Source organism: Oncorhynchus keta, chromosome 19 (assembly GCF_023373465.1).
Source record: "Oncorhynchus keta strain PuntledgeMale-10-30-2019 chromosome 19, Oket_V2, whole genome shotgun sequence".
Lineage (NCBI taxonomy): Eukaryota > Metazoa > Chordata > Actinopteri > Salmoniformes > Salmonidae > Oncorhynchus > Oncorhynchus keta.
The window spans coordinates 38323378-38339189 of NC_068439.1; the positions used below are offsets into that span (position 1 = coordinate 38323378).

The 15812-nt window shown below is 42.7% G+C and overlaps 2 protein-coding genes across 8 annotated transcripts; one reads left to right on the plus strand and one right to left on the minus strand.

Annotated features, from left to right (window-relative positions):
* Positions 1–580: 580 nt before the first annotated feature.
* LOC118398233 (epsin-1-like) lies at positions 581–9187 on the minus strand. 6 transcript variants are annotated; one of them, XR_008071007.1, is made up of 11 exons: positions 8790–9054; positions 8359–8512; positions 8069–8154; positions 7256–7411; positions 5688–5816; positions 5178–5298; positions 4830–5011; positions 3573–4671; positions 3240–3392; positions 2583–2768; positions 581–2332 (listed from the first exon to the last, which is right to left on the minus strand). XR_008071007.1 is itself a non-coding variant. In XM_052470490.1 (11 exons), the coding sequence occupies exons 3-10, from the start codon at positions 8135–8137 to the stop codon at positions 3064–3066; spliced, it is 1920 nt and encodes a 639-aa protein (XP_052326450.1). In that variant the 5' UTR covers positions 8138–8154; positions 8359–8512; positions 8790–9054; the 3' UTR covers positions 2630–2768; positions 3053–3063. The 6 variants fall into 6 exon arrangements, 5 of the variants coding, with proteins under 5 accessions (XP_035649273.2, XP_035649275.2, XP_052326449.1 ...); XM_052470490.1 differs by lacking the exon at positions 581–2332 and adding an exon at positions 3053–3074 and having other exon boundaries at positions 2630–2768; XM_035793380.2 differs by lacking the exon at positions 8790–9054 and adding an exon at positions 9112–9187 and having other exon boundaries at positions 581–2768.
* Positions 9188–9964: 777 nt separating this feature from the next.
* On the plus strand, positions 9965–15812 carry LOC118398236 (adaptin ear-binding coat-associated protein 1-like). Of its 2 annotated transcripts, none has more exons than XM_035793391.2 (8): positions 9965–10230; positions 11098–11190; positions 11346–11450; positions 11692–11773; positions 12021–12129; positions 12303–12450; positions 12664–12760; positions 14488–15812. In XM_035793391.2, the coding sequence occupies exons 1-8, from the start codon at positions 10155–10157 to the stop codon at positions 14540–14542; spliced, it is 765 nt and encodes a 254-aa protein (XP_035649284.1). In that variant the 5' UTR covers positions 9965–10154; the 3' UTR covers positions 14543–15812. The 2 variants fall into 2 exon arrangements, with proteins under 2 accessions (XP_035649284.1, XP_035649283.1); XM_035793390.2 differs by having other exon boundaries at positions 9971–10230; positions 11090–11190.

A 15812-nucleotide genomic window follows, 5' to 3' on the forward strand; every position in this document is an offset into this window, starting at 1 on the left:
TGACGAGTCACCGCCCCGCATTCAAAAGGTCATGCCATACTCTGAATGAGGAGTGGAATTAGAATGTACAGTATGTGCGTCGCTCACCCCCTCGCTTTCATCCCGTCATTTGGAGTGTTCAAGTTATGCGGTACACTCAACACTGATCCACCCAATCTCCCTTCGACCCAGCAATCTCTACTCCGTTGAGATCACTCCCCTTCAAACAGCTGTTCCTCAAATTATGTCCACAAATCACTTTGAATCGTCACGATTTTGGCGAGGAGCTGAAAGAGTGACGTGAGCGACTGAATTAAAAAATAATTGAAATTGGGCATTAGAATTGTGGCGCACATGCGTGTAGGTGTAAACTAAAAAGGGAGATATAACGCTGTACTGGAGTGACTGTAGTGACAGATGTTTCACCAGCCCTCATGTGGCCATTTGTAATAGGTACCATCACTGATGTTGATTGAGACAAATGTGGATTGAGCATAGGCCATACACCTCAATCAAGAGATAAAAGGCATTGATTGGTGGAGACACCTTAAAGCAAGAAATGTCAACAAAAAAAAGAGAGAATTTGCCCATACCATAGTCAGATCTGAGATCTCAAGTATTGAATAACTTTATTTCTCAAATGTGTTACTGTCACAGTTTCCACCACAGCCTTGACATAAATAAAAAAAAGTATATCATACGAATTAAATGATAATAGTAGCCACGATAAAATGTATTATCGTAACAACACTAATCCTTTTGCACTACGATTCAGATTAATTCATTTTCATTTTGTGTACCGTGTTGTAGTATTTCAACTGTTTTTTTTTAGGCCAAAGAGGAAACGCAAAACACAGAATGACAAGCATCCCGTAGGATTCATAGGCCTTACGATGAAAACTCACTGAATAGATAAACATAACAATACCGTGTGCATGGGATGTTGTCTTGTCATACAAATATTTGACAAAAAGACTTTCAACTGACTGAGACACAGTTTTCAACAACACACGCAAGGACAGGAAAAAAAGATGACAAATTCAGCTTTCATTTGTACACAATCTGTTTGTTCCCAAACACAAGTAAATAAGTACTTGTGGATGATTATGGGTTCTATCCAACTGGATATGACCTTTTCCAACTAAAGTCAATGGTCAACTAAAGAAACCCACAGGACAATGACCACTTTGATGCTTGCTGTCAGTAATGTGAGATGATTGAATTTGAATATGGCTCTAGTTTGTTTTGAAAGTATCTGTCGGAGGCAAAGTGTTCAAGAAACAAACAAATAATTGAATTAATAAATACAGTAAATAGGCTAATAAGTAAATGAATAAATAGATACAATTGTACTTTTAAAAAAAAAATCACAAAATAAGTTACTTTTGCTCAAGGATCTCACCTCCACACAAAACTCTCTCTCTCTCACACACACACACACACACACACACACACACACACACACACACACACACACACACACACCTCCGGATAGCAGCTCTACTGACATCCTGTTCTTTCTGTGTACATGTTCCATTGTAGACTACTGTAATGATTCATCAGGTCTTCTCAACCCTCCATCCACCTATCTCAGAGCCTCATGAGTCAAGCATAGAGAAGGTGAGCATTGATAATAACCAGTCTAATTGAAAAATCACAGCACAAGAACAAAATCACAGAAGGACTAAATGGAACTAACTCCTACGGCCCCATCTCAGCTTCCCACTCTTGAAAGAACCGAAATGAACATCGAATCAACCAAAATTGAATGTTTTTCTTGGAAAAACTATTTTGAGATACTTATATTTTGTCTCGTTTCATTTCTTACATATTATTGCATACACTTACATTGGACATGTACATTATATATATTAACCATTGCAGATATTGGGGTTGAGGAAGGTGAGCTGGACAGGTTGTAGCGTTTCAAAAAAGTATAGGATTGTTGTTCCGTTGGGGAGGATCTCCCATTCTGGTGTCTAAAATCATGTGTCACTGCAAAGGGACCACCCTCCCATTTGAGGAGTGGAAGCTCCACTGCAGCGTGTCCTGCCTGAGGAACCCAACCCAGACAATTGGGTTGTACCATCCCAGCTCCAAAACAGAGGCATGCCATCTGAGGTCCCATTTCAGGCATTGCCAGGCCAGGATGAGGCATTCCCAGGGAATGGGATGATAGCTGGGTTAAAGGAGGCCCCAGCAAGGGGTTGTGGGACCCAAAGGCGGGTAACACCGTAGGACATGTGGGTGGAACCAAAAAGGCTGGAGTTTGGGGAGATTGTAGTACGAGACACTCCAGCAATGGATGTGACTCTGCCCATAGGGCCAGCCATGCCTGAGCCTTGTAAAACGCCTAGGAAATTAGGAAAAGCAAAAGAAAATGGGGCAAGGGAGGGAGGACAGATATACAGTACAGAGCATTCCAAGAGAGAGTATAGAACAGAGAGAGGAGTGAAAAGGTTACATCTCTAAAATCTATGCATGGCTACTACCGATACTGACCCACACAACAGTTATGCACTATAGGGGGGAGGAAGGCCTAGTGAAAACACTGAATCACAAACACTGCTTTAAATGAACATAAATATACTTCTCATATTCACCCTCTGGTTCTCTCTGTCTATCTCTCTCAGGGTCTGGTCTCTCGTTTACCCGTCCTTACTTTGTTACTTGGTGCGGGGGGGGTTGGGTTTGGGGGGAAAGGACTGAGCCCACGTCCACGAGCGAAGCGCCGGCACCATGGAAGGAAGCTGGCGATTTGTTGTCTTCGTCCGCTGTGGCTCCATTGTCTGTAGAGAGAGAGAGAGAGAGGAAAATTAGGCCTGAGAAATATTACAATATTATCACGATATTACAATATTAGTGTGTATCATGAAAGATGTATGACGACAAGGGTGTGTCAAGTATAGTGTCAGAGGCACAGGCATCGAGGGAAGACAGACGGAGCGCTAACACACAAACACATTACTGGGATCTGTTAGAGTACACAGGCGCTCTTCAGCTCAGCTTGACTGAAAAATGGAATATGGTGCTCAACAAAGAGACATAGGAATACATTTGAAAAATATCTTACCCCAGGGCACTTCAATTGCCGACTATCCCAGAAAAAGAAAAAGGGGCACTCAGATGTCTGCATGCAAGGGTGTTTAAGGTTTATTGCCAGGACAAACAGATAGGCTTACACTGTGACGTGTCAGACGCCTTCCTCAGAGCTTGGAGGCAACAGCCTTGAGAAAGCATACGATACTACAGTACATTACCTGTGCCATTACTTGGAGCTCCCCATGGGTCAGAGTTCATAGCGTCTGAGGTGGTGGAAGCCCCTCCATCTCCCCAGGGGTCGTCTGTGGATGCTGTGTCGGTGGGAGCTGCAGGTGCACCCCAAGGGTCACTGGCGGTGGGCGGAGACGATGCTGGTGTAAAGGGGGTGGGGTTAAACTCCAATGAAAAATTGTTACATGGAAATTGTGCTCTACATCTTAAAATGATCGTGTACACATTTTATATCATGTATTTAACCTAAGGATTGAGACAAAAATCTGAATTAAGAGCTCATGTGATGGTGTCACAAGATTATAACCATCACTGCTTACCTGTTGGTCCCCATGCGTCACCATCAGCCTTCGAGCCATCACCAAATGGATCTGTGGGGGGAGAGGCAGCTGTGGTCCCCTCGTCTCCCCAGGGATCAGCCTTCTTTTCGGACAGTGGATTAGATGGAGCACCCCACGTGTCTGAAGCATCGGTTTTTGGACTGGATGGTGCACTAAAAGGATCAGCACCCTTCGTTGGGACATTCAATGGGCCCTCAAAAGGATCTGAACCGTCTTTTGGTGCCCCAAAGGGATCTGAACCGTCTTTTGGCGTATTGGATGGTGCTGAAAATGTATCCTCTTTTGGTGCCCCAAACGGATCAGAATCAACTTTTGGTGTATTGGATGGTGCTGAAAATGGATAACCTTTTGGTGCCCCAAACGGATCAGAACCACCTTTTGGTGTATTGGATGGTGCTGAAAATGGATCATCATTTGGTGCCCCAAACGGATCAGCTTCAACTTTAGATGGTGCATTGGATGGTCCCGTAAATGGATCATCTTTTGGTGCCCCAAACAGATCAGCTTCAACTTTAGATGGTGCATTGGACGGTGACGAAAATTGATCATCTCTTGGTGCCCCAAACGGATGAGAACCACCTTTTGGTGTATTGGATGGTGCTGAAAATGGATCATCTTTTGGTGCCCCAAATGGATCAGCTTCAACTTTAGATGGTGCCGAAAATGGATCGGAACCATCTTTTGGAGCCGCAAAAGGATCTGAACCATCTATTGGGGCATTGGCTGGCGCCGCAAAAGGATCTGAACCATCTATTGCGGCACTGGCTGGCGCAGCAAAAGGATCTGAACCATCTATTGGGGCACTGGCTGGCGCCGCAAAAGGATCTGCTTCTTCTGTTGTAGCATTAGATGGTGCACCCCATGCATCCTCGGATGGAGCTTTGGATGTTCCACCCCATGCATCCTCGGATGGAGCTTTGGGCGCACCCCCCCAAGGATCAGGAGCGGGTGCTTTGGCTGCTGCGCCCCATGCATCGTCCTCTGATGGTTCATCTGCCCCGCCAAAGCCATCAGCAACCTTAGGCTTTCCTGCTTTGGCGGCATCCTCCCATTCAAGCTCTTCCTTGGTCATCTTTGACTGCAATTACATAAGACACTGGACAATCATGATGCCAAACACACATTTATTTGGTAGATGATCCAATATGTCTGAAGTGTACAATCATTTACCTTTGAAAGGTGCCTTTGAAAGTCCAAATAAAGGGAGAAATCTGACTATTAAGTTGTAATACTTACCCTTCGTTCCTCCTCTTTTTTCTGGGCCTCTCGTCTCAGTTTTTCTTGCTTCTTGGCCTCAAAGCTGGCGGCAAGATCAGCCACAGATGGGATGTTGGCAAGGGAGGGGAGCCCGGTGGCTCCTGGGACATACACTGGCTTGTAGTTGGGGTCCTTGGGGTCGTTGGGGTCGTCCGAGGAGGCTGTAGAAAGAGCACAATAAGATAAAGCATAATGAGATACATTATTATGGTAAAGCAGGGTTGGGGTCAATTCAGTTTTGTGTCCTGTGGGGATTTTCCAAGAATGTTTTAAGGGAAATGGTCAATTGAAGTCTCTCAAATTTTGAATGTGCTCTGTAACGCTCACCAGCGGCGTTCTTTGAGATCTTGTCTCTGGTCTTGAGTGCAAACTCTCGCTCTTCCTTTAGTTTCTCATCGTCCTCCATAAGAACCAGTACTACCTTGGCCTTCTCCCTCACGTTCACCCCCTGTAAAGGATAGCATGAGGAGACATCATTAGTACTGCTAGGCAGCTCTCTTTCTGAAGCATGGTGCTCCCTAAATGTAACTGTGCAGAATTAGTAAGGGGAAGCTCAAATGATCATGTATGCATGGAAAAGCAATGTGTTAGCTTAGATGTTAGTCGAGTCAGATACCTCAAGCCTCACTCAATATTTGGACTGGTCTCCCGGACCAGTTTAAGCCTATTCCTGTTCTACAAAGCACTTTCACTGGAGTTATGCTAATAATAATTATTCATTAGTAAATTAGCTCACAGTGAATTTCTCAGGTGGGGAGGCTTCAAAAAGAGTACATTGGAGATGGAACCTGCATATCAGAGGAGTTGGTGGGACAAACATTAATTTAGCTTTAGTACCTGATCTTTCCCATCCTTGTCTTGGAAACGGAACTCTGTTAGCGCTTTCACAATGTAGATGTTGTCCTTCATCGTATTCAGAACGCGGTCTGAGCCCGTCTTTAATAGGTTCTCCAGCAGAGTCAATGACTGCAGTTGGGGGATGGGAGAAAAACAAAATGGGGGATCCAGATGAGCGTCTCCTGCTCCTTAAAAACACTCTGCGACTTAATCATTGAATGGGAGCGATCATCAACAGAAAAATAAATACATAAAAAGTTAAGTTGACACCATAGTGTGGCAAAGATGGGAGGGTATTTAAGCGGATTGTAAAAACTGAGAAAGATTACCATACATACTGTATATATTTCCCATGCCAATACACATCCTGTGGAGGACCTTTATTTGTATCTGATTTGTGGCATTAGAAAAAAAAACAAAGAAGAAAGTGTCAAATAATATAAAGACCATCTTTTCACAGAAAGATTAAATATATGGGCTACAGTTTTACAAAGCACTTGAAAAACCACCAACCAACCTGAATAACCAAAAATAAAAAGGAAGGACCCAGAGTTCTCTGCTGCAGAAGATAAGTTCATTGGAGTTAACTGCACCTCAGATTGCAGCCCAAATAAATGCTTCACAGAGTTCAAGTAACAGACATCTCAACATCAACTGTTCAGAGGAGACTGCATGAATCAGGCCTTCATGGTCGAATTGCTGCAAAGAAACCACTACTAAAGGACACCAATAGGAAGAAGAGACTTGCTTGGGCCTAGACACACCAGTAATGGACATTAGACCGGTGGAAATCTGTCCTTTGGTCTGATGAGTCCAAATTTGAGATTTTTGGTTCCAACCGCTGTGTCTCTGTGAAACGCTGAGTACAAGAACGGATGATCTCCACTTGTGTGGTTCCCACCGAGAAGCATGGAGGAGGAGGTGTGATGGTGTGGGAGTGCTTTGCTGGTGACACTGTCTGTGATTTATTTAGAAATCAAGGCACACTTAACCAGCATGGCTACCACAGCATTCTTCAGCGAAAAGCCATCCCATCTGGTTTGTACTTAGTGGGACTATAATTTGTTATCAGGCCAATGACCCAACACACATCCAGTCTGTGTAAGGGCTATTTGACCAAGAAGGAGAGTGATGGAGTGCTGCGTCATATGACCTGGCCTCCACAATCACCCAACCTCAACCCAGTTGAGATGGTTTGGAATGAGTTGGCCCACAGAGTGAACGAAGAGCAGGCAACAAGTGCTCAGCATATGTGGGAACTCCTTCAAGACTGTTGGAAAAGCATTCCAGATGAAGCTGGTAGAGAGAATGCTGAGAGTGTGCAAAGCTGTCATCAAGGCAAAGGGTGGCTACTTTGAAGAATCTCAAATATAAAATACATTTTGAATTGTTTAATACTTTTTTGGTTACTACATGATTCCATGTGTGTTATTTCATAGTTTTGATGTCTTCATTATTATTCTACAATTTAGAAAATAGTAAAAATAAGGAAAAACCCTTGAATGAGTAGGTGTGCCCAAACTCTTGACTGGTACTGTACATGCGTAATTATTTATCTTTGCCCTCACCTTGTAGATGTGCCTCCAGTTCTTATCGTCTTTGAGGCGTTTCCACAGCATGGTCATGATCTCATTGCAGGCCACCACATTGTAGGTGAGGTCTGAGATGTCAGCCATCTGCGAGCTAGAGGGACCCCACGGGTCGTTGGAGGTGGCCTCCCTCACCTGACAGACATACAGCAGTGTTAATACAGATTATTGTTCACTTGTGCTACTGTATTTAATTGTAGGGGAAATACTGGTGATAGAGTCACTGGTGTTACAGACAGGGGTAACAGATGGAGAACTGACTCATGCTCTGCTACAGAGGGTGTGTCTTATATTGGAAGGAAGCTGCAAAGGTATTTTGGAATGCTGACAGTGTCAACTGAACAGCATATGTGGCCAATCTTACTCTGCAAGGGCCAGTGTGGATGCAGGCTTTTGCTCCAGCCAAGCAGTACTAGGTTGATTCTACTAAATGATCCAAGACTGTGATCAGTTGAATTAGGTGTGCTACTAATTGGCTGTCACAAAATAATGAACCCACACCGGCCCTTGCAAGGTACAATTGACGCACCCTGGGTACAACATCAAGAGGGGAGAAAGAGAGGGATAGTCAAGATGAAGGGAAGCATGCCGTGGCAGAGAGTGCAAGGAAGATGAGACAAATCAGGAGAAAAATCTGAGAACGCAGGACAGAGAGCAAGAAAGGAGAGAACAGGAGGAGTGATTGATGACAGAAGAGAATGAGAAGTGAGAGTGTAGGGAAAAGGAAAGAGGGGAATGGAGAGGGGTCAAAGACAAGATGGGGGGTGGGGTAAAGTAAATCATCTCCCTTACCTTGACCTCAGCCTCAGAGAAGTTTTGAACGAGGTTCTTCAATTGTCGGCGTAGCATAGAGGATGTCATGATGCCTAATGGGGTGTCTCAAACCACAAGGACCAAGTCAGTATAAAGACTAGTAACAGCATGTACACACACACGGACGCATACTCAACGGAAGCAGACAGAGCTTTCGTCCATATATGAATGAGGCTTCTGTCTCGCCTCACGTAATGGCAGGTATCAACACAGGAGAAGCTGCTTGGCATTTATCCCAAATCATGCTGCTGATAGCTACATCTCCATACCTATTGAAATAAAAACGGATAGTGGGGGGGGGGATGTCAAAGACGTGAGTCTGTCTTGCGATCTGGTCTCACTGGCTCACTGGGTGCTCATGCTTTTAGTCTCTCTCTCCACGACGACATCGGGTCCCAGCACACACAGATCTGGAAAAATATTCTAAAAGGGAGCAAAGCAATGACATAGCTAGCCTAGTGAAGAAGCTACTTCACATGCCATTGGGAAACAAATTGTTTGTGTTTTTATAATGTAAATGCCTAACAGAAAATGCCGAAAGCAGCCTAGAAACTAGACCTAGTCATGATTGCGACTAAATCAACACCATTCATGTTTGCAAAAAGCTAAGCTAGCTCTGTGGCTAGCTAGCGAGCATTCTGCAATGCGAATACTATGGCGACAAATCCAGGCTCTGCAGTGTTACCGATTAGCTATGCACCTGAGTAGGCTATTGTCAATTTAGCATGTTATTTGGCAATTTTCGTCTTGTCACGAACGCCAGTTGCCATCCATCTACGAAATGCATCACGATTCAGCACCTTGGACAGCGACCGGCGTAGCTAAAAACCGTCAGTGCGTCTTCATGGCTGTCGAATGTTGTTTTTAGAGCAAGCTAGCTGTCAACGACAGCCGTCTGATGACAGCTTTGGAAATATAGCTTTGGTCTACTTTTATGGACAACTGACACCTTTAAAATACATACTTCCATTGAGCATACATTCATTTATATGATTATGCGTCTATTTCAAAGGAATACGAACCTTCGAGATGTTTTCAGAGATCTGCAAAAAAAACTACAATTTCCGCTTCCGTCTGCAATCCGCACCTGACTAAAAGACCACCCCCCTACTTAATAAGTACGATGATGTTAGGCTACATTGTAGTCAATAAAATTAAACAATGTAGTAACAGTGTCTTTATTGAGAGGGAAACAAACGACTCGTTTCTTTGTTTTTCCACAAATTAATGGATTATTATTGGGAGCAGTCTTGCCTGTTTCTCATAAGGTCGGCATTTTTGGGGTCTCAAATGTTTACATAAACATCTGTTTGCATTGGTTACAAATACCATCTAGGGATGTATATTGGCAGTGGTGTAAAGAACTTAAGTACTTAAGTCGTTTTTTGGGGGTATCTGTACTTTACAATTTATATTTTTGACTACTTTTACTATACTACATTCCTTAAGAAAATATTGTACTTTTTACTCCATACATTTTCCTTGACACTAAAAAGTACTTGTTACATTTTGAATGCTTAGCTGGACAGGAAAAATGTCAAAATCATGCACTTATCAACAGAATGATCTGGTGAACTCACTAAACACACATGCTTCATTTGTAAATTATGTCTAAATGTTGGAGTGTTTCCCTGGCTGTCCGTAAATACATTTAAAAAACAAGAAAATGTTAACACCTGGTTTACTTAATATAAGGAATTTGAAATGATTTATACTTGAACTTTTGATACTTAAGTTTATTTTAGCAATTACATGTGCTTTTGATACTTAAGTATATTTTACTTAGAGGGTGACTTTTACTTGTGGTGTCTACTTTTACTCAATTATGACAATTGGGTACTTTTCCCACCACTAATTAATGGAAGGGGTATGCTGACTTATAACATTGGGGGATGTGCTCAGGGTCAATGCATCCTGGAACACAAACTCCGCTCTTGAATCCCCGTCACGTCATCGCCGTCTCGTGGTTTGTGAGTGTGTAGGCCACTCGCAAAAACCAGAAAGGACCGATAAATACGACACACACCATCTATTTATTTGACATAAATGGCGGCCGAAGGCGAATATGAGTCAATCCTGTGCGTTAAACCTGACGTCAATGTTTATCGCATACCACCGAGGGCTACAAATCGTGGATACAGGTAAATGCAAAGGGTTGGCCCATTTTTGGGGTGTTGGACTAAAAGCGCGGTGCGGGTGGTTCTATCTGTGGTCAGAGTGCGGCATTGTGTGTGTGTGCGCCTATATCTGTCTGTTTGCTCAGAGGATGTTTAACGCTGTCGTTGTGTGTCTAATATTTGTTTTGCGTAGGTCTATGAGTCATTAATTATTCTGCCCCATTGGCAATATTGATGTTACACTCGCAAAGCTGGCATTATCAGTGCGGAGGAATCGAAAGTGAATGGCATGCCATGTCTATTTGCGTGTGTTGTTTATCACCATAGTTTACCCAGAAGATGTATTGGTGTAATACATTGACCGCAATTGTTATATGAAGGTATATAGGTGATAAATAGCCCCATATCCTTTTGCCAAGGCTAGCAATCATTCTACAACAGTCTTATTGTGACAGTAACATTTTATTACAGAATTGCTCAAATAATGAAACCATTGTCTATTAAGGACAACTGAAACAAGCAGTGCCAGCTGCTAGGGAGGATATCAAGTAGTTTCAGCAGACTGTTTTCAATCTGGCCTATATGTGTGTGGCCCAGTTAACTGTAGGCTAAATGGTTTTAATTGAGATTCTCTAAGACCGTAGATGATCTGATATGCTATTAATTGGGGTTTGTGATCTTCATAATAGTCTTGCTTCAGCCTTCAGGCCTTATAAGAACAAGACAATTGGGTCAATTCAGAATTATCTCCATATTACACAGTACTATTTGTTACAAAAGCTGTCTGAGAACAGTTTTTAAATAGGCACTGTTTACTGACCTTATGATGTACTTCCTGTTTTGCTCTGTTGTTGGCTACTTCTGACCTGGGTATTAACTGTAGGGCAGCAGACTGGAAGCTGGATGTGCCCGATTGGTCAGGGCGCATGCGGATCACGGCGAAGGGCAAAGTGGCCTACATCAAACTGGAAGACAAGGTCTCAGGTGAGAGAGTGATGAAACTGTGTGTGTGTTGCACAGCTGCCCCTTTCTCCCAGCACTGCTCATTAGGAACCCGTTCGACGTAGCCAGTAAATAGAACTTCATACAGCTTATCTGTGTGGAATATTATTATGTTGTTTTCTCCTCCCATCCTGCAGGGGAGCTGTTCGCCCAAGCCCCTGTCACAGAGTATCCCGGCATCGCAGTTGAAACCGTAAGCGACTCCAGTCGCTACTTTGTCCTGCGAATACAGGATGACAATGGTGTGTGTGTATATATGAGTGAAAGCCCCTCCCTGTGCGTTCATAGCTGTCAGACTTTTACACCGGTCATATAGTGTTATGTCAGCTTCCTTTAGCAGGTTATAGTACTTTCATCCATCTATGTCAACGTCATGTCTTGGATCGCATTCAAATTTGTCAGCTCTCCTCAAATGTCAATTCACAATACACTGTCAGATCCATGCCTATGCACTCATACAGCTATGTCAACCTACTCTCTCAGGCCGCAGTGCGTTCATTGGTGTTGGATTCGGGGACAGAGGGGACTCTTTTGACTTCAACGTGTCTTTGCAGGACCACTTTAAGTAAGTGATGGAAGGGGTCACTCCAGGGACAGTGTGACTGTTAAGGCACTCAAAACACTGGTGCTTCACCATTTCCCACTAATAACAAACACACCTACTGTGGTCTGTCTGCAGCATAAGCTGCCAGCCAAAACTAAGTGTCATTGAGTACGCTTGTTCCAGATATTGCACTTTCCAAAACAACTGATGTGACATTACTTTTTCCAGTGTCAGGGCACATTAAGTTGATTTTGTGTGTGTCTCACAGGTGGGTGAAACAAGAGAATGAGATCAGCAAAAACCCTCAGGGGGCAGCTTCGGGACCAAAGCTGGACTTGGGATTTAAAGAAGGACAAACCATCACCCTTAATATTGGGGTAAAGACCTAGAACAATTAAACTAGATCATTCTTATAGAAATTGTATAACAAAATTATAGCCTGTGACCCTGGGGTTTGTTTGGGATTGGCCATTTAATTTTTCACCAACACCCAATATTCCTTAAGTGTTCCAATTTCAATATTTTCCCTATCATCCTTTCTCTCTACCAGCAAGGCAAAAAAAGAGATAAGCCACGCTCACAAGGGGCAGGTGGGTCTGGTCTCCTTCCACCGCCACCAAAAGGCAAGATGGCTCCTCCTCCTTCCTCTACCTTCTCCAATCACAACACAGTGCCTCAAACAGGAGGCCCAGAGATCGGTACAGCAGTTAAAACTCTCAATATAGCCTTGATTAACTTTTCACTATAGCTAAATAAAGCTTTAATTTGGTAGCTTTGGTTGTTTATTCTTTCTCTCTCAATTCAAAGGGGCTTTATTGGCATGGGAAACATATGTTAACATTGTTTTGCTTTGGCAATCACAAATGAACAGTTGCCATTGAACACACAGGGGTCTCTTTTTCTCTCTCTAGGCAGTTTGCTAGATCTGGACAGTAGTAACTCCAACACTGTGGTCCAATCATCTAATCCCAGCACTGCTCTTTGGGGAGACTTCTCCACTCCTGCAAGGTAACTTGTTACAACTGTCTGTGATGAGCTTATTTTAGCCTTTTGTTTTGTTATGCTATGACATACTGATATACACTACCAGTCAAAAGTTTGGACACATATTTATTCCAGGGTTTTTCTTTATTTTTACTATTTTATACATTGTAGAATAATAGTGAAGACAAACTATAAAAGAACACACATGGAATCATGTAGTAAACAAAAAAGTGTTAAACAAATCAAATATATTTGAGATTCTTCAAAGTAGCCAGCAGTAGCTTTGCCTTGATGACAGCTTTGCATACTCCTGGCATTCTCTCAACCAGCTTCACAAAGTTGTCATCTGGACTGCATTTCAATTAACAGGTGTGCCTTGTTAATTTGTGGAATTTCTTTCCTTAATGCGTTTGAGCCAATCAGTTGTGTTGTGACAAGGTAGGGGCGGTATACAGAAGACAGCCCTATTTGGTAAAAGACCAAGTCCATATTATGGCGAGAACAGCTCAAATATTAAAGAGAAATGACAGTCCATCATTACTTTAAGACATGAAGGTCAGTCAATACGGAAGATGTAAAGAACTTTGAATGTTTCTTCAAGTGCAGTTGCAAAAACCATCAAGCACCATGATGAAACTGCCTCTCATGAGGACCGAGACAGGAAAGGAAGACTGTTACCTCTGTTGCAGATGAGTTCATTAGAGTTACCAGCCTCAGAAATCGACAATTAACTACACCTCAGATTGCAGACCAAATAAATGCTTCACAGAGTTCAAGTAACAGACATCTCAACATCAACTGTTCAGAGGAGACCTAATCAGACCTTCATGATTGAATTGCTGCAAAGAAACCACTACTAAAGGACACCAATAAGAGGAAGAGACTTGCTTTAGCCAAGAAACACGAGCAATGGACATTAGACCGACGAAAATCTGTTCTTTGGTCTGATGTATCCAAATTTGAGATTTTTGGTTCCAACCTCTGTCTTTGTGAGATGCAAAGTAGGACGGATGACCTCCGCATGTGTGGTTCCCACAGTGAAACATGGAGGAGGAGGTGTGATTGTGTGGGTGTGCTTTGCTTGTGACAGTGTCTGTGAAATATTTAGAATTCAAGGCACACTTAACCAGCATGGCTACCACAGCATTCTGCAACGATACGCCACCCCATCTGGTTTGCGCTTAGTGGGACCATCATTTGTTTTTCAACAGGACATTGACCCAACACACCTCCAGGCTGTGTAAGGGCTATTTGACCAAGAAGGAGAGTGATGGGAGTGCTGCATCAGATGACCTGGCATCCAGTCACCCGACCTAAACCCAATTGAGATGGTTTGGGATGTGTTGGACTGCAGAGGGAAGGAAAAGCAGCCAACAAGTGCTCAGCATATGTGGGAACTCCTTCAAGACTGTTGGAAAAGCATTCCAGTTGACTACCTCGTGAAGCTAGTTTAGAGAATGCCAAAAGTGTGAAAAGCTGCCATCAAGGCAAAGGGTGGCTACTTTGAATAATCTAACATATGTTTTGATTGAACATATTTTGGTTACTATATGATTCCATATGTGTTATTTCGTAGTTTTGATGTCTTCGCTATTATATACTACAATGTAGAAAATAGTACAAATAAAGAAAAACCCTTGAACGAGTAGCTGTGTCCAAACTTGTGACTGGTACTGTACATGCTTGATATTCTGTAACACCGGTATTGCTATGAGTCAATCAGCATGTAAAAATGTTATCTTTATCTTCAGTTCTCTCCCCCCAACATCGCGACAACAGCACACTCTGAATTGGGGCCAGTTTTGAGTCCACGTCACGGCATGTCTTTTTTTATTTGATTCCATCGCTGAACGCACCGCCTCCCTCTGTCACTACAATACAACAGAAAACTGTCCAAGAGGCAAGGAACACCATGCACTTCTAGAATGTCTTTATCAAAACTATGAATGAGTGTAGGCTATAATCTCCTCCCAAAGTAAGTACAAAATAATAATGAAGTCATATATTTTGGATAATAATGCAAATCTATTGCACATATTCAATGTTTGGGCATATGAGATTTATGGTAGGTCTTCAATACCACCTAAGGGCTATGATGATAGGCTCTTCAATTTCTTGTTATCACAGGAATAGGAGCAATATTACAGTACTGCTTTTTACCCAGAAACATTGCCCTCTTGTTAATGTTTACCTAATCATCACGACATGCTTGATTTATAGAGGGCAACACATAGGGAGACGTCCTTTCCCATATGGTGTTCTTCTGATCATAATAGGGAAAAGGATTTGTAGTAATTAATTGCTAGGACAGTAGCTCAATTCCGTTTTCTCCTCAGTGTGCATTTGTTCACTCCCCCTCAAGGATTTAAAAGCATTGGATTAGTGTATGCATTGGCTGGAGGGAGTCTACCATATTCCTTATGATTGCATACAAACTATAGGCGATTTTTGGGAGAACGGGGAGAAACGGAGTAGAGCTCATATTGATGAATGTATCTGTTACCATTGTACTTACCACCTGACACACTGGGCCTTTTTGAAGAGCATGTATCTGTGTTTACTTTGTGGAGGACTTGACAGAGCACTCTACAGTCCATTTGTAGGTAGGTAGTTGTGATGTAGTGTACCTTGGATGAAAAATGGGTTAAAATGCATACTTGTAATGAAAAGAATGACAAGTAAATCGGTATAAAACTAACAATATGCTCAAAAGTGCTATTCATTTGTCTGTTTATGAAATAAGTAGCCTGGAATGCTAGATCTTGTCTATTCCTTTATCAATAGCCAATGCAGAAACCAATCTGGCAACCAGGCTGTGAAATCTGATTGTCTAACAGTGTAATTTGATGAATGTATGACAATTCCAGCTATTGTTGGGGAGGATGTGCTGCTGTTTATTGATGAATGCTGTTGGAAGTGAATGACTGAAGTTGCCTCATGTCAATAGTGTTTGTTTACCTTCCCCAGAACATGGTTTCACGTGGCTCTGTCACTGGATGCGTACTTATGATTTATTGCCTTGGTCGTCATTACTCATCATGACATGTGAAAGTGGCAATAAAAACCTTCAAAAGGA

What these genes read in the sequence shown, in the direction of transcription:
- LOC118398236 (XM_035793390.2), top strand. Translation starts at nt 10,136, where the DNA reads ATGGCGGCCGAAGGCGAATATGAGTCAATCCTGTGCGTTAAACCTGAC. An exon ending in CCATCACCCTTAATATTGGG is followed by an intron (nt 12,130 to 12,302) that starts GTAAAGACCTAG and finishes TCTCTCTACCAG; the next exon opens with CAAGGCAAAAAAAGAGATAA. An exon ending in GACTTCTCCACTCCTGCAAG is followed by an intron (nt 12,761 to 14,487) that starts GTAACTTGTTAC and finishes CTTTATCTTCAG; the next exon opens with TTCTCTCCCCCCAACATCGC.
- LOC118398233 (XM_035793380.2), bottom strand. Translation starts at nt 8,137, where the DNA reads ATGACATCCTCTATGCTACGCCGACAATTGAAGAACCTCGTTCAAAAC. An exon ending in ACTGGAGGCACATCTACAAG is followed by an intron (nt 5,817 to 7,255) that starts GTGAGGGCAAAG and finishes CCCCAACTGCAG; the next exon opens with TCATTGACTCTGCTGGAGAA. An exon ending in ACAAGGATGGGAAAGATCAG is followed by an intron (nt 5,299 to 5,687) that starts GTACTAAAGCTA and finishes TATCCTTTACAG; the next exon opens with GGGGTGAACGTGAGGGAGAA.